Source organism: Aquarana catesbeiana, linkage group LG09 (genome assembly GCF_042186555.1).
Source record: "Aquarana catesbeiana isolate 2022-GZ linkage group LG09, ASM4218655v1, whole genome shotgun sequence".
NCBI lineage: Eukaryota > Metazoa > Chordata > Amphibia > Anura > Ranidae > Aquarana > Aquarana catesbeiana.
Window position 1 is genome coordinate 181,996,960 of NC_133332.1, and position 27,034 is coordinate 182,023,993.

At 40.5% G+C, this 27,034-nt stretch overlaps 1 protein-coding gene across 3 annotated transcripts in view; it reads right to left on the reverse strand.

The window, feature by feature from the left end:
* The window catches only part of STAG2 (STAG2 cohesin complex component), a 192,241-nt gene that overhangs the window by 44,383 nt on the left and 120,824 nt on the right, over positions 1-27,034 (reverse strand). For all 3 annotated transcript variants that reach the window (XM_073599424.1, XM_073599421.1, XM_073599422.1), the window contains 11 exons: positions 26,580-26,653; positions 26,371-26,494; positions 25,731-25,829; positions 25,537-25,616; positions 20,426-20,533; positions 19,961-20,072; positions 17,028-17,145; positions 3,057-3,160; positions 1,474-1,566; positions 679-768; positions 232-435 (listed from right to left, as the gene is read on the reverse strand). In XM_073599424.1, the coding sequence (XP_073455525.1) occupies positions 232-435; positions 679-768; positions 1,474-1,566; positions 3,057-3,160; positions 17,028-17,145; positions 19,961-20,072; positions 20,426-20,533; positions 25,537-25,616; positions 25,731-25,829; positions 26,371-26,494; positions 26,580-26,653 (1,206 nt within the window). The remainder of the gene's footprint in view (positions 1-231; positions 436-678; positions 769-1,473; positions 1,567-3,056; positions 3,161-17,027; positions 17,146-19,960; positions 20,073-20,425; positions 20,534-25,536; positions 25,617-25,730; positions 25,830-26,370; positions 26,495-26,579; positions 26,654-27,034) is intronic.

Genomic DNA, 27,034 nt, shown 5'->3' on the forward strand with positions numbered 1-27,034 from the left:
ACTGCATACACGTTGCAAATTCCTGCGCATAAAAAATATGCACGTGATACCAGTGTTGTGTGAACAGGTCACATACAGAACAATTTTTTTTTTTGTGCCCTTGCAGAACGCATGCAGAAAAACTGACACCTCTGCACATGGTGTGAACTAGGCTTAAGAGTTCATATGCATTTAATTAAAAAAAAAACTTAATATGGAAAGATGACACATTTGAAATAAATCCCCACTAACCTCTTGCAAAAAGTCCTCAAGAAGGCGATTAAATTTATCTGCCAGTTCATCAATCAACTGGCTCTTCGCAATGTCCACTCTGTTATATATTGTAAATTCTTCATTGCAAAGTGCATGGTAGGTTTTAGAACAGGCTTCCAAAACATCTGTATCTGTGTGCTTTTCTACAATATTCCGTATTTGTCGTAATAATGCCTCTAAATGCTTTAAAAAAAAAAAAAAAAAAAAAAAAGTGTTAAATATATATATATATATATATATATATATATATATATATATATATATATATATATATATATATATATATATATATATAAAATATACGCACACACACATACATCTACAAAATTTGTCTTCCGATTGCAAACTTGGTTTTATTTATACAATCCATGTCAAAGAGAATGAATTGCGCAGCATGCAAATTATGTCTGCTCATATCATAGTTACCTTTTCCAAACGTCCCGTTGTATAAATTTCCAAGTCAAAATACTGCGGCAGCTGCAGAAGATTCGTCACTTTTTCTGCATCTACTGAATACTATTAAAAGAAAACACATTTATAAAATTAGTGGTTTTACCTTTTTTTTTTTTTTTTTTTTTTACATAATTTAGTTAGAATCATGGAAAGCATCTACTCTGGCAGAGATGATAGACCTACTGTTAGGAAAACCAAGCAAATGTATACTACCCATGTCATCATAAACAGCACTGGTGAAACACAGGGTACACAAACTATGCTTTCCTCCATGTTCATGATCTTTGTCTATGAGATTGCACTGGGTTAGCAAGTGGTGGGTTTATAAAACCACGTTTAATCACCATACAATTTTCTGTTTACATATTTGACTTTGATGGGATAAAACAAGTCTCCTTTTACTAGCCACAGTAGGCGAAGATGTGAGTTCTGGAAAGGAAATATTACCAATCTCATTTGCTTAAAAAAAAAAAAAAAAAAAGACACCAGATAAATCAAAACAGTGACTGAACCCACTGATGGTTCCTGGGTGAAAATTAAAAACCTTGTGGAATAGGAAAACTGTATGAAGTATGAATCCCTGGAAGAAACACCGGAGAACATAAATAAAACAAAGCATTACTGGTCTCCGATTACAGTGTGCCTGAACCACTGCACATAATATTGAGAATAACCATTTAAAAACTACAAAACTACTATCAAAAAAATTCAGGTCTAACAAGATAAGATTTCATACGTTTTAATAAAACACATGACAGGAATACATACTTTTGCTAACAGCTGAGGGAGGGACACTGCAAAAAGCTCTGTAAGCCGTGTTTTGTCATCTAACTGGGCTTTCTTTTCTTTTGCAGTCAACACCTAAAAAAAAAAAAAAAAAAAATATTGGTTATTTAAATCACTTTTCTGGACTAGACAAGCTTTCAATTTATCATAATTTCCAGGAGACTGCAAAATTAAAAGAAAAAAAGAAAAAAAAAAAAAACACACACACACACACACACACAAGAATAACCACATGTCGACTACAATACATATATTAATATGTACTTTGATTTAATATATATATTTTTTTTTACAAGGGGTTAAAGCAATCTCCATATCGATAACTACAGCTAGCAAAGGGCATTCAGATAGAAGTGGTCCGGGTGGCTCTAGAGCCTCCCTATCACTTTAATGGAGATGTGAAGGTCTGCGATTTCAAGAGCATGCACAGTTTGAAGACTCGCAATGTAAACATGCCTTGTAATAGGAATGGTCTGCGACAGGTCTTCTTTATGGAGAGATGCGGGGTCAATAAGATCCAAAATCTCTACTCCAGGCTGGAAAGCATTAGGTTGAAAATAAAAAAAAAAAAATCCACGATCTCAGGCTTACCAGCCGCGATCGTGGCTTTGTTTACAACCCCGGCACGCTGCGCCGGGGCCTCAGACAGTCAGAGATGACTGGTGACCATCTGGTCGCCAGAAATCTCTATGGCTGTCAGTCTGCGGCGGACGATTCTTTCTCCGGGTCCCCGATGGCACAGGAGAGCCAGGAAAAGCAACGGATGGCGGCGGGAGGGGGCACATATCCCCTCCCATCGCTTGTAAGAACGATCAAGCAGCGGAACTGCCACTATGATCGTTCTTATGGTGCACAGAATCGCTGGCTGAAAATGAGGATGTCTGAATGATGCCTGTAGCTGCAGGCATCAGATATTCCCACTAAAAGTCAAAGACATCAGTCATATGACGTCCTTGGGCTGGAAGTGGTTAAAGAGAAAAAAAAATTTCAATCTTGAAAAGAAAAATGGCTAAAATTTTCCTCACAAAATAGATGTTAACCCTCCCAGGAAAATATTACAAAAAAAAAGGGAACTGAGGGATACTGGGAGTGGGAGGTGTTATAAGGACTCTTCAACTGCTTTTTTTATTTTTTAGTGTTCAGTTTCCCCTGTAGGCAGCAGCATAATTCGACTATCTGAATCCTGTATCCCTCAAAGAATGAGAAACAAATGATTTTTTTTTACACCCTGCTAGAAATCCAGTGAATGCCTAAACTCTTATAACCTTTATGTATATTGCACAGATTTCAGTGCCCAGCTCTCTTCTGTAGACTACAGAACATCTCACAGATGTTTCAGAAACGAGGAATGGGAAGGTGTTCTGTAATCCAAATCAGAGTAAGCAGCCCAATGTGAAAACTCTGTTCTTCCACAAAAAGAGTACCGTGAGTACAGGTTGTCACCCTTTCCCAAGAGCTGCAATATATTACATTTCTGTTCTTGGGTTTAGGTACATTTTAAATCACAGCTTCTTTATATAAAAAAAAATAAAGCATAACAAGTAGTATTTAGTCTTCAGAATTACCCTTTTCCCAGTTCCTCTACCAACTGGAGGATGGCATTCAGCAGCTTGTCGAATTGTACAGAGCATTATTTCAATTAGCGCGCTTTCTTGCCGATCCGTGAGTGCTACAAAAAATAGTAAAGTACATTCCATATATTAAAATATTACGGTGAAACACATATGTAATAAAAATTTTCACTATACCAGATTCAACAAGAGAAACAATGCTGCCCGTACTTTTTTCTTTTTGATGAAAAAAAAAAAATGAATTTTTGGTTTATCTGTAAAATCTTTCTTGGAATGCATCAAAGAACATTTTCATATCCATTACAACAGGGTTATGCTGCCACTTTAAGGCGACTGAAATTGGACACTGACAGAAAAAGAGGAAATCTCCCAGGCATAACCCCTCCGATCTAAGTATAGCTTCAGGTTTTGTAATAAGCCATAGAATAATTAAGGAAAAGGGGAGGAATCCCTGTATCCATCCCATGACATAGGGCATCTTCATATCCATTATGATAGGGATGTCCCAAAGCACTGAATGAGGGGAGGGCAACACGATAATAAAGTTAACAGACCACAATGAAGTCCATGTACAAAGATATACACCAAGGAATGAGAAGCAATGGGTCTCTGAAAGAGGACCATTGATGCTGAAATCTAACCTTTAATACCCCCAAGACATTGTTTAGGGGCCTAAAATGAAACTGGGCAAAGGGGGTGGCCATGAGGGAGGCTACAATCTTTCCCAGAACCCTCATGCAAAGTGAACCAAGGAATTTGTCAGATTAGAGCAAATCCACTTGAGCCCTCAGAGCAAGATGATATTTGTCCAGAAGAAAGAACAGTGTCACTTGGATGGTATCAAGGGTCAGGCCAAAATATTCCAACCTCTGGGTTAGAGGCTAAGGCTGACTAATGCAAATTCAGAAACCATCTAAGCCTCCCCAGAGTGTGCACTGTGCGAGAGACATACGCTTACTGTACAAAATAAGGTCCATTGGAATGGACCATAGGGTGAGTACATGGATTGAAAACTGGCTACAAGGGCGAGTTCAGAGGGTGGTGATAAATGGGGAGTACTCAGAATGGTCAGGGGTGGGTAGTGGGGTCAATCCTATTTAATTTGTTCATAAACGACCTGGAGGATGGGGTAAACAGTTTAATCTCTGTATCTGCGGACGATACTAAGCTATGCAGGGCAATAACTTCACCGCAGGATGTGGAAACCTTGCAAAAAGATCTGAACAAATTAATGGGGTGGGCAACTACATGGCAAATAAGGTTCAATGTAGAAAAATTTAAAATAATGCATTTGGGTGGCAAAAAAATGAATGCAATCTATACACTGGGGGAAGAACCTCTGGGGGAATCTAGGATGGAAAAGGACCTGGGAGTCCTAGTAGATGATAGGCTCAGCAATGCCAAGCTGCTGCTAACAAAACAAACAGAATATTGGCATGCATTAAAAAGGGGATCAACTCCAGAGATAAAACCATAATTCTGCAGCTCTACAAGACTCTGGTCCGGCCGCACCTAGAGTATGCTGTCCAGTTCTGGGCACCAGTCCTCAGGAAGTCTGTACTGGAAATGGAGCGAGTACAAAGAAGGGCAACAAAGCTAATAAAGGGTCTGGAGGATCTTAGTTATGAGGAAAGGTTGCGAGCACTGACCTTATTCTCTCTGGAGAAGAGACGCTTGGGAGGGGATATGATTTCAATATACAAATACCATACTGGTGACCCCACAATAGGGATAAAACTTTTTTGCAGAAGGGGGTTTAACAAGACACGTGGCCACTCATTAACTGGTTCCCGACCGCCTCCTGTAGATATACGTCGGCAGAATGGCACAGCTGCGCAAAGTAACGTACCCGTACCTTACTTTGACCGCGCCTGCCGCGATCTCCGTGAGTCGGGTCGTGGGTCCCACGGACTCGATCGCCGCGGGCATACCCACGATCACCTCATGGAGAGGACGAACAGGGAGATGCCGTTGTAAACAGCATCTCCCCGTTCTGCCTAGTGACAAGTGTTACTGGATCTCTGCTCCCTGTCATCGGAGCAGAGATCAGTGACGTCACACACCAGCCCATCCCCCTGACAGTTAGAAATCACACCCCTAGGACACACTTAACCCCTCCACGCCCCCTAGTGGTTAACCCCGTTCACTGCCAGTGTCATTTATACAGGAATCAATGCATTTTTATAGCACTAATTGTTGTATAAATGACAATGGTACCAAAAAAGTGTCAAAAATGTCCGACATGTCCGCCATAACGTCGCAGTCACAATAAAAAATCGCTGATCGCCATTACTAGTAAAAAAAAAAATTATTAATAAAAATGCCATAAAACTATCCCCTATTTTGTAAACGCTATAACTTTTGCGCAAACAAATCAATAAATACTTATTGCGATTTTTTTTAACCAAAAATATGTAGAAGAATACGGATCGGCCTAATACGCATTTTTTTTTGTAAAAAAAAATTCACTTTTTTTCAAAATTGTCGCTCCTATTTTATAACGCAAAAAATAAAAACAATCGCAGAGATGATCAAATACCACCAAAAGAAAGCTCTATTTGTGGGAAAAAAAGGACGTCAATTTTGTTTAAGCCACGTCGTACGACCGCGCAATTGTCAGTTAAAGTGACGCAGTGCAGAATCGCAAAAAGTGCTCTGGTCAGGATGGGGGTAAATCCTTCCGGGGCTGAAGTGGTTAAAAGAAAAGAGGTTTAACCTTAAACTATGTAGAGGGTTCTTACTGTAAGAGCGGCAAGGATGTGGAATTCCCTTCCACAGGCGGTGGTCTCAGTGGGGGGCATTGATAGTTTCAAGCACCTGAATAACCACAACATACAGGGATATACAAGGTAATACCGACATATAATCACACACATAGGATGGACTTGATTGACTTGTGTCTTTTTTTTAACCTCACCTATGTAACTATGTAATATTGGTCTCTAGCAGAAAAGTGGAGCGCTTCCTCAGAAGTAAGTCACCCAGATATCCTATAACAGGGTTAACCAGGGTTATCAGAAAGCATAGAACCGGAGGAAGAACCTTGGTGAACACTCTGGAAGTTGTGGACAGGTCAAAAAGCAGGGCCACAAACTGATATGGCAGTCCTCCACCCTAAACCATAGAAACCTTTGGTGAAGTAAAAAAAAAAAAAAAAAAATCTGAACGCGTATGTAAGCATCTCTGATATCTACTGATGCCAGGAATCTCTCTGCTGAAGAGAAGTCGCTATTAACAAAACAAAATGGGATGAACATAACCGTTTGGTTTTAGAACTGTAAAAAGGTTTGAGTAGAAACGCAAAACCTTTCGCCCTCTGGAATAGGAACAATCACTTCTTGACATAGAAGATATGAACAGTAAATCTTTGAGGACTCAAAGAAAAATTTGAAAGCCTTAAAGTGTGGATGGGGAAGCTCTGAAATTCCAGCTCGTAGCCTTGAGCCACTATATTACTGACCCACTCCGCAATACCCACCTCCCAAATCTCCGCAAAGGCCTGCAAACATGCCCCCCAACCAAGAGGTCCAATCTTTACCCATCGCAGCAGGCTTTGCCACAAAAGGCCTTAAAAGAGCAACTCTTCTGTACCCATATAGCACCCTACCGGTTACCAGTTTACAAGGCAATATACCCGTTATGCAGGGTCCAGTGGCAACCAGCAACAATACAGGCAGGTCCAGTTATCTTCAGGTGACAGCATAACTATCGTAATGGATACAAAGATCTCTTGTGTTCTGGGATGTAAGATTTAAAAAAAAAGTCATTGAACGTCCTAAAACCAAGAAACTTGGTGTATTAGATAATAGACAATTTCATGAAAAGACAGTAAACACAATTTATAAACTTCAGCAGGACTTGCCAGTCCTCCAACTCTTTTTACACAAGATCCTGTAATCTGTGATGGGTACAGTTTGTAATACAGTCTACCTCCTAGATAATTAAAGACATTTTGAAATGGAAACCTATCTGTAGCAGTGTAATTAGGGATAGTAGCAGTAGACACGGATTCATGTTAGGTGATAGATTGAGTAGGTGCAAATCTGTAGTGGTAGACTGAAAATGAACTCTACAGTGATGGATGGATGGATGGATGAGCACCCATCAGTTTATCTCAGATGGCCCGAGCCAATTTTTTCATTTTTCAGATGCGCAGGCCCCTTTCACACCAGCGGACCGATCAGGTCCACCTGCCTGTATGTTTTTCAGGCAGGCCTGATCTGACCAACCATTGTTCTCTATGGGGCGGTGGAGGTCAGCGGACATGTGTGCTGACACCTGCCTGGCATCTGATCAGCGGATCGGATAGGATGACAATCGGATGGAAACAGACATGCAGTCCATTTCTATCTGACAACCCAATAGAGGACAGCGGGCTGCATCCGTGTCCGCTCTGCATAGCAAAGCGGACCTGGACCTGTCAGCCGCCTGCTTAGCAGAGATCAGCACAGAGATCCACTGCTGACCTTAAGGTTTCATCAGCCACTTGCTTAATGGGCTATTATACCCCATTCCTGCCCAGGCCAAATTTCAGCTTTTAGTGCTCTCACACTTTGAATGACAATTGCGCGGTCATGCAATGCTGTATTCATATGGTATTTTTATCATTTTTTTTCACACAAAAATAGCTTTCTTTTAGTGGTATTTAACCACTTCCAGACTGGCTCACCCCGATATACGTCGGTACTTTGGAGGAGGATATCGTTTTTATGGCAGCAGCTAGCTGCCATAACCCTGGTATCCTCATCTTCAGTGAGCGGTCCAGTTTCCGATAAGAGTGGTCTCTTCAGCGGATTCGCTGCGACATCACTTTTTTCGGCAGCGTGAGAGGGGTCTCCTGCCGCGATCCGGTGCCCTCCACCGCTTACCGGAGCTGTCAGCAGCGGCGGAAGCGATCGCGTCTGTCCCCTGCCTGGGTATGGAGACGAGTGAGGAGAAGATGGCACCCACCTGTCTCCATATCACTGCAGGGCTGAAGCAACGTCAAAACGTCACTTCCGCCCATAGCTCTTAAAGAGCCGGTTTTTTTTCCTTCATTTTTTTTTAAATGACAACTTTTTTTTTTTAGTGCATTTTAATGTAAATATGAGATCTGAGGTCTTTTTGACCCCAGATCTCATATTTAAGAGGTCATGTCATGCTTTTTTCTATTACAAGGGATGTTGATGCATTTATTTATTTATTTATTTTTTTTAAACAGTGTAAAAATACACACAAATGTACAAAAAAAAAAAAAAGTCGCCTATGGAGATTTTTAAGGGTAAAAGTTTGTCGCCATTCCACGAGCGGGTGCAATTTTGAAGCGTGACATGTTGGGTATCAATTTACTCTGCGTAACATTATCTTTCACAACATAAAAAAAAAAAAAAAAATAGGGCTAACTTTACTGTTGTCTTATTTTTTAATTCAAAAAAGTGTATTTTTTCCCAAAAAAAAAAAAAAAATGCCCTTTTAAGACCACTGTGCAAATACGGTGTGACAGAAAGTATTGCAATAACCGCCATTTTATTCTCTAGGGTGTTAAAAAAAAAAAAAATAAGTATAATATTTGGGGGTTCTAAGTAATTTTCTAGCAAAAAAAAAAAAAAAAAAACAGTTTTTAAACAAATCTCAGAAACAGGCTCGGTCCTTAAGTGGTTAATCACCACTGGGTTTTTTATTTTTTGCTAAAACAAAAAAACAAACTATTTCATATTTTATTATAAAAGTTTTGCAAACAGGTCGTTTTCCTCCCTCACTGATAAGCGACATTGATTGATCGCACTAGAGGGCACTAAGGGACTGATGTCCCTCTAACAGAAACTGGTTAACGGCTTTCTTATTTTCTTCACACTGACAGCATGAGGGAAAAAAAAGCCAATTACTGGCTTCTATTTACTTCCGTGGTCAGCTGTGATTGGCTGACAGCTGATCACGTGGTAAATAAAGGGCCCGCTGTGATCGGCCCTTTACCCCGATCTGTAATCTGCTGAGTCCCAAGGACTTCGCAAAAACAGAGTGCGGCATGCAGGCAGCGCGAAAACAGGAGGACATCCACGTACGCCCTCCTGTCAAAGGAAGCCCGCGCTGTAGCCATCTTTCGGCTATAGCGCAGGCACCAAGTGGTTAAACTACACTCAAATATTCTAAAATCACAAAGCCCATATAAATATCTAAGATACAGTAATACTACTGATATCATACTGTAAATTACTAACATTACAGTGAATGTGAGACCTAAAGTTATTTTACTTACTATGTCACTATTTGATGTTAATCTTAAGCTCCAATCAAACCTTTTTTTGTGTGCGCTTTGGAAAGAGTCAGAATGGGTTTAGACATCTATCAAGTTATTTTTCTGCCTGTCCCAGTTTAGATTTCCTTTAACTTTCAGTGTTGTCATTGAGGAAGAAAATTAATCCATCCATGCTGAGTTCAAACGGCATCACGGAGGTAGGCCTTCTTCTAAGGCACTGAACAGGTAATAGGTTTTGCATTTCTGCTGGAAGCATACTCCATACTGTATGGTCAGCACAAAGATCAAGCTGTCATCAACAGCTCCTGCACTAACAAATAGAAGCCATGATCACGGCGAATAGCTATCATACTGGTCCCTCAGTAAAACCCACATTCTTCCAACTCTGAATGGAGAAAAGGGTTAAAATTGCAATTTTTTTCTCCTAGTCAGAGAGGAAAAATGAATAAAACGAAAAAAAAAATAAAAAGTACAGACAACTTACCTGTAAATTATTATCTAAGAGTACAAATATAGGACAAAGGCAGAGAACTTATACACCATAAGTTATAGGCATGTACCTTCTGGTGACTGGACACTTGCAAAGCTTTAGGGGATACACCCCCTGGACACCTCTCCTATAACCCTGCACCACACCACCAGTCCAAGCAATGCTACAAAGAAAGGAAGGGATGGTGCCCTGTAGTAAATTGCAAGATATAGAATTTACAGCCAAGTCAAAATTCCTCTTATCTTAAATGTACAGTGCAGGACACAGGCAGAGTATTCATACACCATAGGAAACCCACAAGCAACAAACTGCGAGGATGTGCAATAATGAGGCCAAGTAAACTGTGCCAACAGGCCCGACAACAAGGGTCATAAAACCCAACCTCAGACAGCTGCATCAGCAGAAAACTGGATGCCCACCTGGTAAAACGTTGAAAACATATGAACTGAAGACCAGGTGGTGACCTTACACAACTGAGCTACAGAGGCTTGGTGACAAAATGCACAGGAAACTCCCACTGCTCTAGTGGAGTGGACATGTAAAAAAGCGCAGGAGGAGGTTTCTATTTCAGAATGTAAATTCTCAGACTTCATAACCACTGTGCAATGGTGGACTTTGAAGCAGGGATTTACCTTGCAAGGTTTAGAGAACCAGACAAACAAGGAATCTGTCCATCTGATTGAAGCAGAAGCCTTGAGGTATATCCTAATGGCTCTGAACTACACCCAAGCAATGTACAGAAATTTCCTTTGGATGCTCAAGAGCAGGGATAGGAGGACAATGTTCTCACTGACATGGAATGCCGAGACCACGTTCGGGAGAGAAAGGATAGCCTTATGCAAAAGACAACCTTGCCATTGTGAAGTAAAAGAAAAGGCTCTTTAACCATTTGACCTCCAGAAGATTTACCCCCCTTCATGACCAGGCAATTTTTTGCGATACAGCACTGCGTTACATTAAACTGACAATTGCGCGGTCATGCAATGCTGTTCCCCCAAATGTTTTTTGCGCTATAAAAAAAAAAATTTAATTTCTTCATAAATTTAGGCCAATATGAATTCTGCTAAATATTTTTGGTTAAAAAAATATCCCAATAAGCATATATTTATTGGTTTTAGCAAAATTTATAGCGTCTACAAACTATGGGATATATACAGGATTTTTTTTTTTTTTTTTTTTTATATACTAGCAATGGCGGTGAATTATAGCGGGACTGCGATATTGCAGCGGACAGTCTGATATTGACACTTTGTGGAAACCAGTGAAACTAATACACACTGATCAGTGCTAAAAATATGCACTGTCACTGTAATAAAGACACTGGCTGGGAAGGGGTTAAACATCTAGGGCGATCATAGGGTTAACTGTGCCTAGTCAGTGTTTTTGTGTACTGCGTGTGGTGCTTTTACTAAGGGATGTGATGGATTTTCTTTCCCTGAGAAAATCCATGAAATCACCACTGACAGGATGGAGCTCTGCCTTATTTACATAGACATCCAGCCTTTCTCCTTAATAAGGATGAGCTCAGGCGTGTTCGCAACTAGCATGTGCAGAGTCCGCCAGGAAGTCGGCACTGCACAGTGCTAATCACAGGCAGTGAGACATTCCTCGATTTCTGCAGCCGCGCATCGGAAAAATGTCTCACTGCCTATGATTAGCGCTGTGCAGTGCCGACTTCCTGGCGGGTTCTGCACGTGCTAGTTGCAAACACACCTAAGCTCCTCCTTACTCCTTAATAATCAGCAGGTGCCAGTGGATATCCATTAGCCGGCACCCGCTGATCAGCTTCTGCTGTGACCAATCACAGCAGGAGCGGCACGCCCCCTACCCAGAAGTGCAAAATCACATATATATATCTGATTCTGCACAGAACAGCTGCACTGTAGCCGTAAATCTGCTATGGGACGGTCGGCAAGTGGTTAAAGGAAAGTGCCTGCCAGTTCTGTTTGGCCTGACCGTGAACAAAAAGGCTACTTTGTATTAAAGCAAGGGGGTTGTGGGACTTTATGAGCACATCTCTGTGCATGTCAATAGGTAACTATCCCTGTGATTTCCTTCACCCTTCCCCTCTTTGGGAAACGGCATGATCTGCATGCGATTTTTCACTTTTTATTATTTTCTCTTTTGTGGTATATGGTTTCTTTCACTTTGTAGCCACTACACTTTTCCAGGCAACAATGGGTGTTGGCTTCTTATCCATGATTATGTATGGGAGGAGCTCAGGAAGTGCCAGGTGTTACTCATACCCCCACACTTGGCTTTTCTCCTTACACATCATGTCTCAGAGCATGTCTGTGCGATGTCACCAGGTAACTATCCCTGTGGTTTCCACTCTATCACCCAGACTGCACACCTTTGTTTTTCTTCACCCTTTTCCCTTTGGGGTATTACATGATTTTCAAGCGATTTTTCACTTTTTCTTTTCTTTGTGATATACGATTCCCTTGTATCTACTACGCTTTTCACTTTTTCAGGCAATAATGGGTGTTGGTTTATAGCTCACGAATACTGCATGTATATACTGGTACTATTCACACATATTGGTCCAATATCATTTACTCTACAGACATATCTGAATTTTTTCACCTTTGCCTATTACGTTTGAATGGTGCTCCTGGGGGGGCGTTTGTGCTCTCGCTTCCTCATTGGGTTAATTCCCTCAGCTCCTGGTATAGACTTGCCTTGCAGATCCTGACTTTCAACAACTATTTAGAACTATTTATACACAAGTATTCCAAGGAGATACTAATCTTGTTTCCCTTGCCCCTACCTTCTTTCTCACTATCTGGGCAAAACATTAGATCCTATTTGGTACCTTTTTTTTCATTATTTTCAGATACGCTATGCGTTTTCTCTTGATGAGTGGCAACTGGCCACAAAACGCGTTGAGCCTATCAATGTCATCATGTTCCCAACACATAGTTTGACCTCAACTGTGATTCATTTGCTTTCTATAACCCATTTGTATCCATTACTCAGAAAGCGTTGGCTTTTTTTACCAATTACTTCCATGGGATACTATGCGATTTCAGATGCGTGCATGTACATACATGAATTCTTTTTTGTCCGCCATCACCTTGTGTATATAGATAAAAATACTCATGTTCAATGCTTTGTTTATATGCCAATTAAACAATTTTACAATTTCTCCCACCACGTGTCTTGTGCTTCACTCAAAGTCCCAAAAAACCCTTTCTTACTTTGCATTAAGGAACCTCTAGGGCAGTGATGGCGAATCTTTGGCACACGTGCCACACTGAGCCCTCTCTGTGAGCATGCAGCACGCCGCCAGAATAGGGGGGGGACCCCCTGCCAGGCAGTCACTTGCACTGGCTATGCAGGCGTGGAGGAGCCGGCTCCCTTGCTCACATCAGTGTGACCGGGCAGCGGAGCAGCAGATGTAAGTAAAACCCTCCTTGGATGCACCGAGGGCATCCCAGTGGGAAGGACATGGAGTGTCTACTGCTGTAAGCAGCGCCGCGATGCTTCTGGATACAGACGAAGAGAAGAGTTACTCCTCCCTTCTTGGACTTTGAGAGTGGCTGCCTGTGCAGTGGCTAAGGCACTGAAGCATGACCATGTGGAGGACTGTGGCTGTACATACACAGGTATGACAGTAGGGCTGAAACAACTAATCGATTATGAAATTAATCGATTACTATTTTCATAATCGATTAATCGGCCAGTAACATAATGGGGTTAAAGAAAAACGAAAATGAGACCTTTATAGTACAAAAAAAAGAGCAAATAATTGCTACTGTAAATATTACTCTAACAGTTCTACAGTAAAAAAAATGAACCCCTTACAGTAGTGATTATCTGCTTTTTTTGTACTATAAAAAGGGCTAATTTTAGTTTTTTTAACCCCATTATGTTACTAAACGTCTTAGACCTGGTTCACATCTATGTGTTTTTTGGCGCTTTTTGCAGAAACGCACTACGTTTCATTTACATGGTTTCCTATGGGACACGTTTGCATCTATGCTTTTTTTCAGCCGCTGCGTATTTGGAAAGAGTCCGGGGCTTTTTTTTTTTTTTTTTTTTTTTTTTACTGCAAAACAGTGCTTTTTTAGGTTCAATATACTTCAATGTAAAGGCTGCAGAAACGCACGTAATGCGTTTTTGCAGCAATTTGTGTTTTTTAAACTGCCCAACAAACTGGCCAAAAAAAATGCAAAAAACGCAAATTACAGCAAAATCACGTGCACAAAAATCAAACGCACAGCAAAAAGCACTGCAGAAACACATCAAAAGCAAACTGCATAGGTGTGTACTGAGCCTTATGCTGGCCACACGGATCAATTTTAAGACAAGAATATAAAGACGAAAAATCGTTGTACATTATTCACTTTATGAAAGAATGGTGTTTGAAATTTTCACTTGTTTTTAACATTCTGTTTTTAAAATGAATTTAATTTCTGAACGAAAACCACATATACTGTCTGAAAATTCCTTTGACCGAGAAGTTTTCTATTATTTCCAAATTTTCCCATCACTGTGTTTGAAAATGAACGTCGATTTGACCCCACTAACGATTAGATAAAATGACATTTTTTTTTCCAAGGAAGACTTTTTTTTTTTTTAATAAAAAAATTTGATCCAAGTCTGATGATATTTATCAGATTCACCCTTTAATAGTATATACAGTATATCTCCTCTAATAGTATATACAGTATATCTCTTCTGTCTGACATTCTCAGAGTGGATTAGATATTTTGCTCCCTAACCATATAGTTGGTTATTTATATTTACCACTGCATAGACATATTTAAGAATAAATTGCCTTTTTTTTTTTAAACTCTTATGAAAATAATCGTTAGTTGCAGCCCTGTAGGACAGTGCTATGGGGGAAGGGGGAGGACACTACTGTGTGTGTGGGGGAGGTGATGTGAAGCGGGCAGAGGACACTGTTTTGGAAAGGGCCACCCCCATAGCAGTGTCCTCTACTGGCCTTCACATCACCTCTCCTGATCCCTGCATTCTGAGCACAACACATTCCTGATCCCTGTATTCTGAACGCAACCCACTCCTTTGAAATAGCACAAAGGTTTTTTCTGGGCAGATTTTTTGGTCCCTTAGGGCTCATTCAGAGGGATGATCAGTCCCATCCTCTGTACAGAGCCGCTGGTAGGTTTAATTCCAAGGTGGCACTTTGAAATAATTAAGTTGGTTTTGTGTCACTGTTTGGGCACTCAGGCTCAAAATAGTTCACCATCACCGCTCTAGGGGAATATCCTTGATAGGTTAAAGGTTAGTTTCTACAAAGCAGAGAGAACCAAACTGAGATCTCAAGGAACCACAGGGTGCTGTGCTGCAAGGGGAGCACAGTACAAGATACCCCTTGAAGAAAGGTTCTTGCAAGGCAAAGTGAAGCCAGAGGGCTTGAAAAAAAAAAAAATAGATAAAAAGGCAGCAACTTGACCTTTGGGAGTGCTTAAAGTGTTTGTTACCCCAACATTTCATATTCCTGATGAGTCAGTTGTGCCATGAACTTGTGTTAAAATGTAACCAGTTTTCTTTGCAGTGCTTCCTTTGTGTGAAATACCTGGTGATTCTGGGAATTCCCCTGCTCTCCTATTGTAAACTGATTATACTAGGCATGGAAACACATCCATCCCAGTGGTCAGTTTTATGCTGGGAGCACAGTCTGCCAATGGCCAAGACTTACACGCCCACGCCCCCGCACAGTTAATCACTGGGGAGATCAGTGCATTTCTCTCTCTCTCTGCCGCTTGCTGACACACCCCCTGCAGTCTACACCCCCACCTCTTTAAGCCCCTTATGTACAGTGAGGGAAAAATGTATTTGATCCCCTGCTGATTTTGTAAGTTTGCCCACTGAAAAGAAATGATCAGTCTAAAATTTTAATTGTAGGTTTATTTTAATAGTGAGAGATGGAACTAAAAAAATCCAGAAAAACGCATTCCAAAAAAGTTATCAATTGATTTGCATTTTAATGAGTGAAATAAGTATTTGACCCCTTCACAAAACATAAGTTAGTACTTGGTGGCAAAACCCTTGTTGGCAATCACAGAGGTCAGACGTTTCTTGTAGTTCCTACAGTATTTGCAGCTGCTGACTTTAAATTAGGCGGAACTCCACTTTAAGGCATCTGAGACTAGAGCTAAAGAAACCCTGGCTCTGGCAACAAATGGAGGTAGTTTGATTTTTAATCTGCAGGCTAGGATGTCCACATCCAGAATTTCCAATTTTTGGCATATTAGATTTAAAGCATTTAGAGAAAGAGCACATTCCCCTTGATTTAGGCAATGATGGTAGAGATAGTGTGGCTGACGTAGGTCACTGTCATGGCATTGTCTGACTGCACCCTGTCTGACTGCACATTAATTGGGAACAGTCTGAGTGCTCTGAGCTTCAAGATATTGATGGGGAGGTAAAGACTTTCCCACTGTTACCAGCCTGTCACCTGGATGACCTAAATCCCGAAGAGGGCAAGCAGAGGTGCCGAGACCTTTGTGAACACTGGGAGGAGAGGATAGGCCAACAGGCAGTGTGACAAATTGTAAGTGGTTGCCTGTCACTGCGAAAGCAGACAGCACTAATGAGGTAAGTATATGGGAGCATGCAAATACACATCTTAGATATCTACGGGTGCCATGTACTCCCATTGTCTTAGAGGCAGATACTGACCTTGCAGACTCCATGCGAAAATTTGGATTTCGAGACACGTGTTAAGCGATCTTAAATCCAGAATAGAATGAATAGCTTCTTTGGGTGGAATCTTTTGAACGTGTCGTGTTGTGGTACTGGCACAACACCTCCCTGGGACAAGAGATAGTTCAGGGCATTCTGCAAATGTAACTGTCCTTGGGCAATTTGGTTGATTTGAACGAAGAAAGCAGTGATGGAGTAGAGTCTTCAACTATTTTGTACCCTTTTGAAACCACCAATTGAACTGACAGGTCTGGGATGTCTGGAACATAGAAAGCACTAACACAAAACTGAGGACTCATGCTGGATTACAGGAGTGGTGCGTCTTCTAGAACTTTTTGAAGATACATGCCTAAAATCCATGGGATATGAATAACACTGCCTGCGTGCTGTACAATTAAGATATACAAGCTTTTTCCATTCTTCCTATGTGCTAGAAGTAGCAGCAGATTTGTTTTGACTGTATCCTTACACAATTATGGAAGCTTGAGTAGCTAGCCGTTTTACAATAGATCAATCAAAAATTCTTTTTAAAATCCTTCTCCAGCATCAACCAAAAAATACTTACGCTCCTCGCCATTTAAAGGGTCATCCAACAGCAAGCTATTCATACACTCCCAATCCTTTAGCAATTCTGTGGCACAGTCCCACATGCTGTCTACAAGGTATGCAGCATGTTCATGCAACTATAAAATGAGATAAATACAGTTTCAATGATTTTAAAAAAATGCTAAATTGCAAAGATGCAAATGAGTTTACGTCTTGGCACAGAAGAAACACACATCTAAATATGTACAGTACAGAAAGGGAGCTTAAGCAAAAAGAAAAAATTCAATTTAACCACTTCGCCTCGCACACCTGTTCACTCCCCATGGACAAGAGACATTTTTATATTTCTGCTTTAGAGCTGATATTTCAGCAATAACAGTAATTTGTTTAGGTTAACATGGTAATGCATATATTGTATAAGGACAAACAAGGCTTTCTTTTCATGATATTGTCTTGCAACAATGATTTTTTTTCTCACAATCCTTAGACAATACAGAGCAACAAAAACACACTTTTTTTGCAGTTTTAGTTTAAAAATAAATAGTGTTACTGCAGATAAAATGTGTACATTTTATTCTGTAATTTTTTTCTGTTTAGAATGACACAATACAATTATGATTCTGGTACAAATAATTACAACGTTATAAAAGAAATCGTGTTCATTTACAATTTTGCCCTTTTTTAAATGAGAAATTGGGAAATGTTCAAATATATGATAAAGTGATAGTAAAGGCACGGGGTTTTTTACCTTCATGCAGCAGCCCCCCCCCCCCCCAATACTTACCTGAGCACCCTCTTGACCCAGGGATGTCCACGAGAGCAATGCCTTTCTGGGGACTCGCACTCTCGATTGGCTTTTGGCAGCAGTGGAAGCTATTGGCTCCTGCTGCTGTTATTCACAGCGAGTGAGCCAATCGGGAGACTGAGGGGGCCACTCTGTGGCTTTGTGTGAATGGACACACCCTGTGGCTCGGGAGTGTGCCTGCTTGGGTGCCCCCATTGCACATTGCATGCTGTGGGGGCACCCAGCAGGAAGAAAGAGCCAGGGGTGTCGGCAGGGGACCTGAGAAGAGGAGGATCTGGGCTGCTGTGTGCAAAAGCACTACACAGAGCAGGTAAGGTAAACTGGGAGGAAAAAAAAAAAAAAAAAGTTTAAATAAAAGTAAAAGCAGCAGGAAAATAGTTGAAGGGGGGAGAATATGGCCTTAATTAGGGCTGATTAGGGTAAACAAAGGGTTAAAAAGGTGAAGTATAGCCAAAGCTATTCTGGCTATACTTCTCCTGGCACTCCTGTGACCCGTTTTCAGCCGACTGCGGGCTAAAAAGTCAGCTGTTGGCTGATGTCACACAGCCAAGCCAGGCTGGGGAAAGATCAACTTTACAGTCGGTATTCACCTGAATTCACAGCCAGCTCGGTCTCTCAGCAAGCAGCTCCAGTGAGCACGGGAGAGAAAAGCTAACAGTCAAAGTCTCACTGAAAGCTGAGAACCGAGCGATTGGCAGTCTGATCGCTAGGTTCTCAGTCTCAGAGTCGGCAGGGGACAGGTGCAACATCAGATCAATGCTGAATCCATTTAGGTCAGTATAAATGTTTTGTTTCCCACAAGTCCATACTTGTCTTTTAATAAGGGGTTAAACAGAAGAACATTTTATTTTTATCTTTTTTTTTTTAAAAAACTTGTTAGGTACTCGCCTTCCATCCCTTTAAGATGTTCTAAATACTGGGAGGCGGAGGTGGGCATTCTGATCATGTGACTGCTGTGACTGTCTGTCACATGATTGTATAGCTCCAGATCGCGTCTACGCATCAGGAGCTTTCAAGTACCCGCCGGAAACTTGCTGGGAGCATGCAGGGTCAGCACAGACATGTTAACATTTAGGGCGCATATATGCAGCCTCTCAGTGTTAAAGCCCACCGTGCTCGAAAACTGCCCATTAAATGTTGGGAGTTCGCGGCGCTTATTTAAGGTCAAGTGTCTCGAAAAAAATGGAGAGGAGCGTTTTTTTTTTGTTTTTTTAAAGCGCTCCAAGCATGCTGGTTGCAGGACTTTTTTCACCTCCCCGCCAATGCACCGCCCCAGTGTGAAAGCATCCATTGAAATGAATGGGAAGCAGTTTTCTGGAGCTTTTTAGGCGCTATTTTTAGTGCGAAAGCGTCTCAGTGTGAAAGGGGTCTCTGCAGTTCATCCGTTTTATTTGCAGAAGAACAGAATGATACAAAAGTAACATTATGTTACTTTATATCTCCCTATATACCTGTCTGAGCAGTGTTTTTTAAACACTGATTCAGACTGCTTTTTTGAGAGCTGCAACTGCCGACACTGTCTAAGTACCCAGCAAACCCTGCTTTGATTGATCAAAGCTGACAAATGATGTATATTGGGAGGTGGGTCTCAGCAGCAAGGCAGAGAGACTAGACATGCGACATGCTACACGCATACTGTGTACAATGATGACTATTTTTGGGTGTGTATCACCCCCAAAGTTTGAAACTAGTTAAAAATAAGAGTCAGACCTGTCAGCACAACAAAAATGTGGTTCAATCAGATCTGTGAGAGGCAGAGGCATTGATTGACCAACTCTACTGGATCAGACTACCAGCAATTCAACCGCACACAGAACCCATGGTCAAGGTTAACATACATGCAGATAATTTTACCTGTGTAGTTTCAATCTCTGCCTGAAGTTAAAAGATGTTTAAATTACTCTGTTCAATTGTTAAAGTAGTACATTTTCAGACACCTGTAAATTTGAGATTAGGCCTCAAAATCAATTCAAGTGAACAAGCAAGAAAAACTTGCAGGATTGCAGGCAACATTAAGTTCCTGCCGAACCAAGTGATTCCAGGGTAAGTGTTTTGTTTTCAAAAAAGGAATATGCAGAGTTTATAAATTAGAATGACTTATTTAACAGCCAACAAATAAGACTATAAGAGAGTGATTAATACTTTACCTCACTCTCTAAAAAGAAAAAGACCAATGTCTTGACAAGATTGGCATTTGGGCTAAGCCTTCCCCTTCGTTTTAAAATCCCATCATCTTCAGGCTCCCGACAGCTGAACAATCTAGAAAAAAAAATAAATAACCAGCCATTCCTTAAATATTTTTGATGCACATTTACAAATCACATTTACATGACTGTTTTCAGCTCCTATTTCAATGCACAAAGATTCTATATGCAACATACTTCTAAGACCAATATGGAAAAACATGCTGAAATTGTCAGCCCAGTTAAGTTTTTAAAGGTTATTAATATTTAAAAATTGAAATTAAACTTAAATACACAAAGTTTCTAATACGCAAACTGTCAGTAAAAAAATAAAAAAAGGCAAAAAAACAGTAGCATATTTCCAAATAAACAGGCTCAGGAGCTGGGTCTTGCCTGTAATCTCAATGTAAAGTGTGTTTATTAACTTACTTTTTGTACAGAAATTCTCCAGCTGCAACAGCTACTGGTCGGTGTGCAGAATACACCAGGTGGTAAACATTCTCACAGTCCTCAGCAGTAAGAACTTCATCACTACTTCTACAGAAAGAGCAGAAAGGTAATGTACAATGACAGAACTTTTACCAGTACTTTTAAACTACAGTGAGAAAAAGTCATAAAAACATTACACTATGAAAATCTGTTATGCCGGCCATACACGGTTCGAATTTCGAAAGAATTTTCTTCTGAAAATCGTATTCAAGAATTTTCGTATGAATTTCGCACCATTAGTGGGCTGCAGCAACGATTTTCGTGCAGCAATCAAATTTGAGGAATCGGACATGTTGGAAAATTTTAGAAAAACGAACGATTTTCTAATCAATGATGGGAGAATCGTGCGAGAAATGTAATAAGAAAATTTACGGAGAGAAAAGATTCCCGGCCACGAAAAATCTTTTCTGTAGCAACATGAGGTGAAATTGAAGGCTTGGTCAGCCGAATGTTGAGGAACAGCTCGTGGAAGGTTTTTTACCTCAATAAACAGAATGTATTAAAGTTAAAAATAATAAAAAATGTTGACTTTACAACCACTTTAGTTTTAAAACTGCAGCCCTTATTTTTTACCCTCAGAAACAGGTAGCAACCCCTGTGCCATGTTGAAACGTATTATTCAAAATGAGTCTAAACGGTCACCCAGCCATCTTAAGCTCAATTAAGTAAATGCAATAGGCAGTACATTGGCAATCTCGTCATCTCCTGCCTGAACACAACTATGCTTTACAACTATGCTGTTTCTATTCTCTATATTAGTTCAGTTGTTGGCCCCTTTAGTGGCCACCTTTAGTAACATGTTACATCTGTATTTAGAGTGTGACATCTAACAGGTTACTAAAGACTACCGGCCAGTTTTTTCAACTCTTTTAAAATGTCACAAAGTGACATTCCATTCATTGCTATGTTGAGATGAGGTGCATAAAAAAGCAGGGTGCAATAGAGAGCTGCAGAGCAAAAAAATGCAGTCATGTTGCAGTTTTTCGCATCAATCTGCACTGCAGCTGTGTGGAAGTGTCAATGGAGCACACAGGAAACATTGTGTACCCTTGCGGAGAGCAGTTTTTTTTTTAACTTGTGCATAAAAACCCAGCTCAACGCACAAGTGTGAACTTGCCCTAAGAAACATTGCGGATTTCTGGGAGTTCATGTTAAATATTTCCATTTAAAAAGGCATGCGACTCGTTGGCCTGGCCTTACATGGCCTTGGTTTTAGAAGCCATCGGTTTTGGGGTTGGGTTCCATGGGTGGATGGAAATTTCATATAAATATCCAACAGCACAGATTGAAGTGGTTGTAAACCCTGTAAAACCACTTTTACCTACAAGTATGCCTATATTAATACTTACCTTTAGGTACCGGAAACATCTCCTAAACCTGTACGGTTTAGAAGATATTTACCATATACGTCAACGGCGCATGTGCACTGGCTTGTCCTGACCTCCATAAATATTTCCTGGCTGCTATGTCGTCGCACACACATAATTGGTTAATTTCTGATGAGTCCAATTCAGCTGTGGTGCTGGAGGCAGAATGCCTGGGTTCTTATGAGGCGTTGCGGAACCTGACCTATCGTGGGCCCTGTGCACTTTTTCCCCTGACGATGGCTATGAAGGCTGTTGTGAAAGCATGGCTAGTAGCCAAATCTCTGCGCCCTGGACATATTTCACTACATAATCCTCTTTGGTTTAATCCGAAGCTGTCAGAGTTTATGTTAATAACTGATCCCAGTCTGTGGGTACTCAAAGGTATTAAATATTTGGACCAAATATGTTCTGGTGGCAAACTACAAACCTTTGATGAACTAAAACAAAAATACAACCTCCCTAACTCACATCTGTTTTGGTTTCTGCAACTTGGGTATGCTCAAATTGAGTATAGAAGGCATGCCTAAGTAGCCCTATATACATCGACTCTGGAAGATTTTCTAAGGGGCGAAATATGTCCAAGCCTTTGTCCAGCATTTATAAAACGTTACTGCCCAACGTGCACATGAGAATAGAAGCTCTAAAAGCTAAATGGGTAGAGGACTTCACTGAAATGGACAAGGAAGAGTGGGAAGACCTATGGGAGTGCTCCTTCTTACAACTGGTCTCGGCCAGGGACAGACTGGTCCAGTTGAAAATTACGCATAGTGTATTTTATACCAATGCGCCTACACAAAATATACCCATCTAGTTCAGATTCCTGCTGGAGGTGTGCCTTTCCTGCGGCGGACTTCATACATGGTGTATGAAGCTGTACCCTGGTCAAGACCTTTTAGAATGAGGTTACCACATTCATTCGGACAGTCACTACATTTCAGATTCCATTGAGGATAGAAATATGTTTGCTGGGGCTTGTAGATCCACTAGCTCCTAGCCAAGCAGTTAGAACTCTTTTAGGGACACTATTATGCATGCAAGGCCATTGTCATGGGATGCAAATCCTCCTCCACACCATCAATTAACTTATGAAAACATCTGGTCAATTCAGCCCTGCCATTATACAAAATCACCCGTCTAGAGGTTGTGTCAAAAAATTTCATAAAGTGTGGAACATTAGGGTGAATCCGCTTATACTAATGCGGATTCTTCTAATGACTAGTTAACACTTGGATGGGTTATTAACTGTATATATTGTTGTACAGCTCTACAATTATGATTCATTAGAGGGAGTCTTTACTGACACATAAGATATGGGAGAGTGTATATTTTCAAAAATTCCAGAGTTAGCTCTGTAGATTGTTTGAGAGGGAGAGTGGCCAACAAGAATCCTAATATTTCAGTCTGCGTGGGCAGTTAGAGCGTACCAACTTTGATAGTTTAGAGTGCCCTGATTTTAGCTAGTATGTTTTTGTGTTTTTTTCGCTATGCAATTAAGCCTGGGTATGCTCAATAGGTTCTATATCTCTATATATATATATATATATATATATATATATATATGTGTGTGTGTGTGTGTGTGTGTGTGTGTGTGTGTGTGTGTGTGTGTGTGTGTGTGTGTGTGTGTGTGTGTGTGTGTGTGTGTGTGTGTGTGTGTGTGTGTGTGTGTGTGTGTGTGTGTGTGTGTGTGTGTGTGTGTTCTGACTGATCTAAGGAAGGGCGCGAACAAATCAGCTCAGCCCAAAACGTCTGTTGTCTGGAATGACTCTACTTGCTTTGTAATCTTTTTTCAAAGATTTGATGGAATAAAGCAACAAATTTTTAAGTGCAGCAACCTTTGGAACTTTTTTCTTATATATACACAGGGTCGGTGGGAGGACCTGTTTGCTGGCAATAGATTGAAAGCTGTGTGCGGTCTCCTCTACATATATATATACACACACACACACACACACACACACATACATACACATAGTATTCAGACCCCCTTAAATTTTTCATTCTGTTATATTGCAGCCATTTGCTAAAAGCATTTACGGTCATTTTTTTTCCAAATTAATGTACACACAGCACCCCATATTGACAGAAAAAAAACAGAATTGTGTACATTTTTGCAGATTTATTAAAAAAGAAAAAATGAAATATCACATGGTCCTAAGTATTCAGACCCTTTGCTCAGTATTTAGTAGAAGCACCCTTTTGATCTAATACAGCCATGAGTCTTTTTGGGAAAGATGCAACAAGTTTTTCACACCTGGATTCGAGGATCCTCTGCCATTCCTCCTTGCAGATCCTCTCCAGTTCTGTCAGATTGGATGGTAAACGTTGGTGGACAGCCATTTTTAGGTCTCTCCAGAGATGTTCAATTGGGTTTAAGTCAGGGCTCTGGCTGGGCCATTCAAGAGCAGTCACTGAGTTGTTGTGAAGCCACTCCATTATTTTAGCTGTGTGCTTAGGGTCATTGTCTTGTTGGAAGGTAAACCTTCGGCCCAGTCTGAGGTCCTGAACACTCTGGAGAAGGTTTTCGTCCAGGATATCCTGTACTTGGTTGCATTCATCTTTCCCTCGATTGCAACCAGTCGTCCTGTCCCTGCAGCTGAAAAACACCACCACAGCATGATGCTGCCACCACCATGCTGCACTGTTGGGATTGTTTTGGACAGGTGATGAGCAGTGCCTGGTTTTCGCCACACATACCGCTTAGAATTAAGGCCAAAAAGTTCTATCTTGGTCTCATCAGACTAGAGAATCTTATTTCTCACCATCTTGGAGTCCTTCAGGTGTTTTTTTTTAGCAAACTCCATGCGGGCTTTCATGTGTCTTGCACTGAGGAGAGGCTTCCGTCAGGCCACTCTGCCATAAAGCCCCGACTGGTGGAGGGCTGCAGTGATGGTTGACTTTCTACAACTTTCTCCCATCTCCCGACTGCATCTCTGGAGTTCAGCCACAGTGATCTTTGGGTTCTTCTTTACCTCTCTCACCAAGGCTCTTCTCCTCCGATAGCTCAGTTTGGCCAGATGGCTAGCTCTAGGAAAGGTTCTGGTCGTCCCAATTGTCTTCCATTTAGGGATTATGGAGGCCACTGTGCTCTTAGGAACCTTAAGTGCAGCAGAATTTTTTTTGTAACCTTGGCCAGATCTGTGCCTTGCCACAATTCTGTCTCTGAGCTCTTCAGGCAGTTCCTTTGACCTCATGATTCTCATTTGCTCTGACATGCACTGTGAGCTGTAAGGTCTTATATAGACAGGTGTGTGGCTTTTCTAATCAAGTCCCATCAGTATAATCAAACACAGCTGGACTCAAATGAAGGTGTAGAACCATCTCAAGGATGATCAGAAGAAATGAACAGCACCTGAGTTAAATATATGAGTGTCACAGCAAAGGGTCTGAATACTTAGGACCATGTGATATTTCAGTTGTTCTTTTTTAATAAATCTGCAAAAATTTCAACAATTCTGTGTTTTTCTGTCAATATGGCATGCTGTGTATACATTAATGAGGAAAAAAATGAACTTAAATGATTTTAGTAAATGGCTGCAACATAACATATATACATTCCCTCCCCCCCCATTTACCAGTTCGCCTTGAAAATGGCCGTTTTAGTTTTAAGAAGAAAACATTTATATAAAGAACATGCAAGTAAAATAATTTAATACAGGAAAAATCAGCTTAAAAAAAACAACTCACTGTAAAACCAGCGTTAAGAGCTTTATTGCCTGCACTGCTACATCATATTCCTTATCAAGAGTCATTGATACAATTCTATCCTGCAAAAGAGAGAAGGATTCCATAATCAGACATTCAGTTAAGAAGTTAATTAAAAAAAAAAATGATTTTTTTTTTTTTTTTTTTAAATATAGAGTAAAGTGAAATAAAAGTACCTTGAAGCGACTAGTGAACAGCTCTAGTTTGGAGTTTAACTCTCTATTATAATAAAGGCCTTGCAGTGCTGTCAGACATTTCAGCCGAACTTCTCCTTGCTAAAAACAAGTAGAATGGACAAACCATAGTCCCCTGTTAACAACATCATATACAAGGAAAAAAAAAAAAAAAAAAAACACACACACACAACATCACTTGCAACAACAGGACCAAAATCGGGTATATGACATCAAGCAAAATATAAATTATATTTAAAAACGGACCCATCTTCCAATTATGTATGTTATATACAAGCACAATGAGTCCTACAACCCTGCATAAGGCTTACCAAAATAAATACCCTGTCCCCTATCCTGATCAATTATCATTGCATTGTGATAAAATAAAATGTCTATCATGCAGAAAAACCTGCTCTAGGCCCCACATCAGCATTTAATCACAACAGGCTATATATACTGTATCAGTGTATGATTTTCTGCAAAATTAAGAGTTAAATATTGATGCATGTCATGTCCACCAGACCTTGTTCTTCCTGCCTCTCTGGTCTAAAGTTCAATCCTAGCTATCAGAGCTGAAGTGAAGGTGTGTGGTGGGCATAAAAGAGTAGCATGTTCCTCATCTACAGAAACCATTGCTTACCTTATCATGCATTGTCCATCCAACATACTTTAAATAGCTGTCATTTAAGAAAGCATCACTATACATTTTCATCCAAACGCCAATCTCTTCTATGCATATAGCTCTAATTTCAGCTATTGCATCTCTAAAAAAAATGAAGATAAACCATTAAGAAATTGCAGAAGCAAAACAAAGGCAGCATGTTTATTTTTAGTGATACTTTAACATACCGATATCTATGAACAAACACTCCTTTGAAAATTGCATTCATCATGTTCTCTATCTCGTCCTGGTTTTCTTGCAACTGTAAGGGAAATACAAAAAAAGAACTGGTTTTAAAAAGGCATTGAAATTGCAAAAGTGCATGTTTCAAACAAAAGCAACCAGTACACTGTGCAGATGGTATGGTACAGAAGCAAGGATACTTAAAGAGTGGAAGAGCTATTTTCAATAATGGAGGTGGTTGTTCTGACATCAGAGGAGGGATTGTGAGTTGGGAATTAATGCTTGGATGTTGGCACAGTACATTGTTAATGCAGGATGCAGGGAGGTTTTGATCAGGGCTGATGTGGCCAGTAACGGATGCAATGTGAGCAGAGAGTTAGGTGATCTCCAGAGGAAGGAATGTGGTGTGAATGGGGTTATTTTGCCAGTAGGTATATGTGCTGAGCAGGTTAGGTTGTGA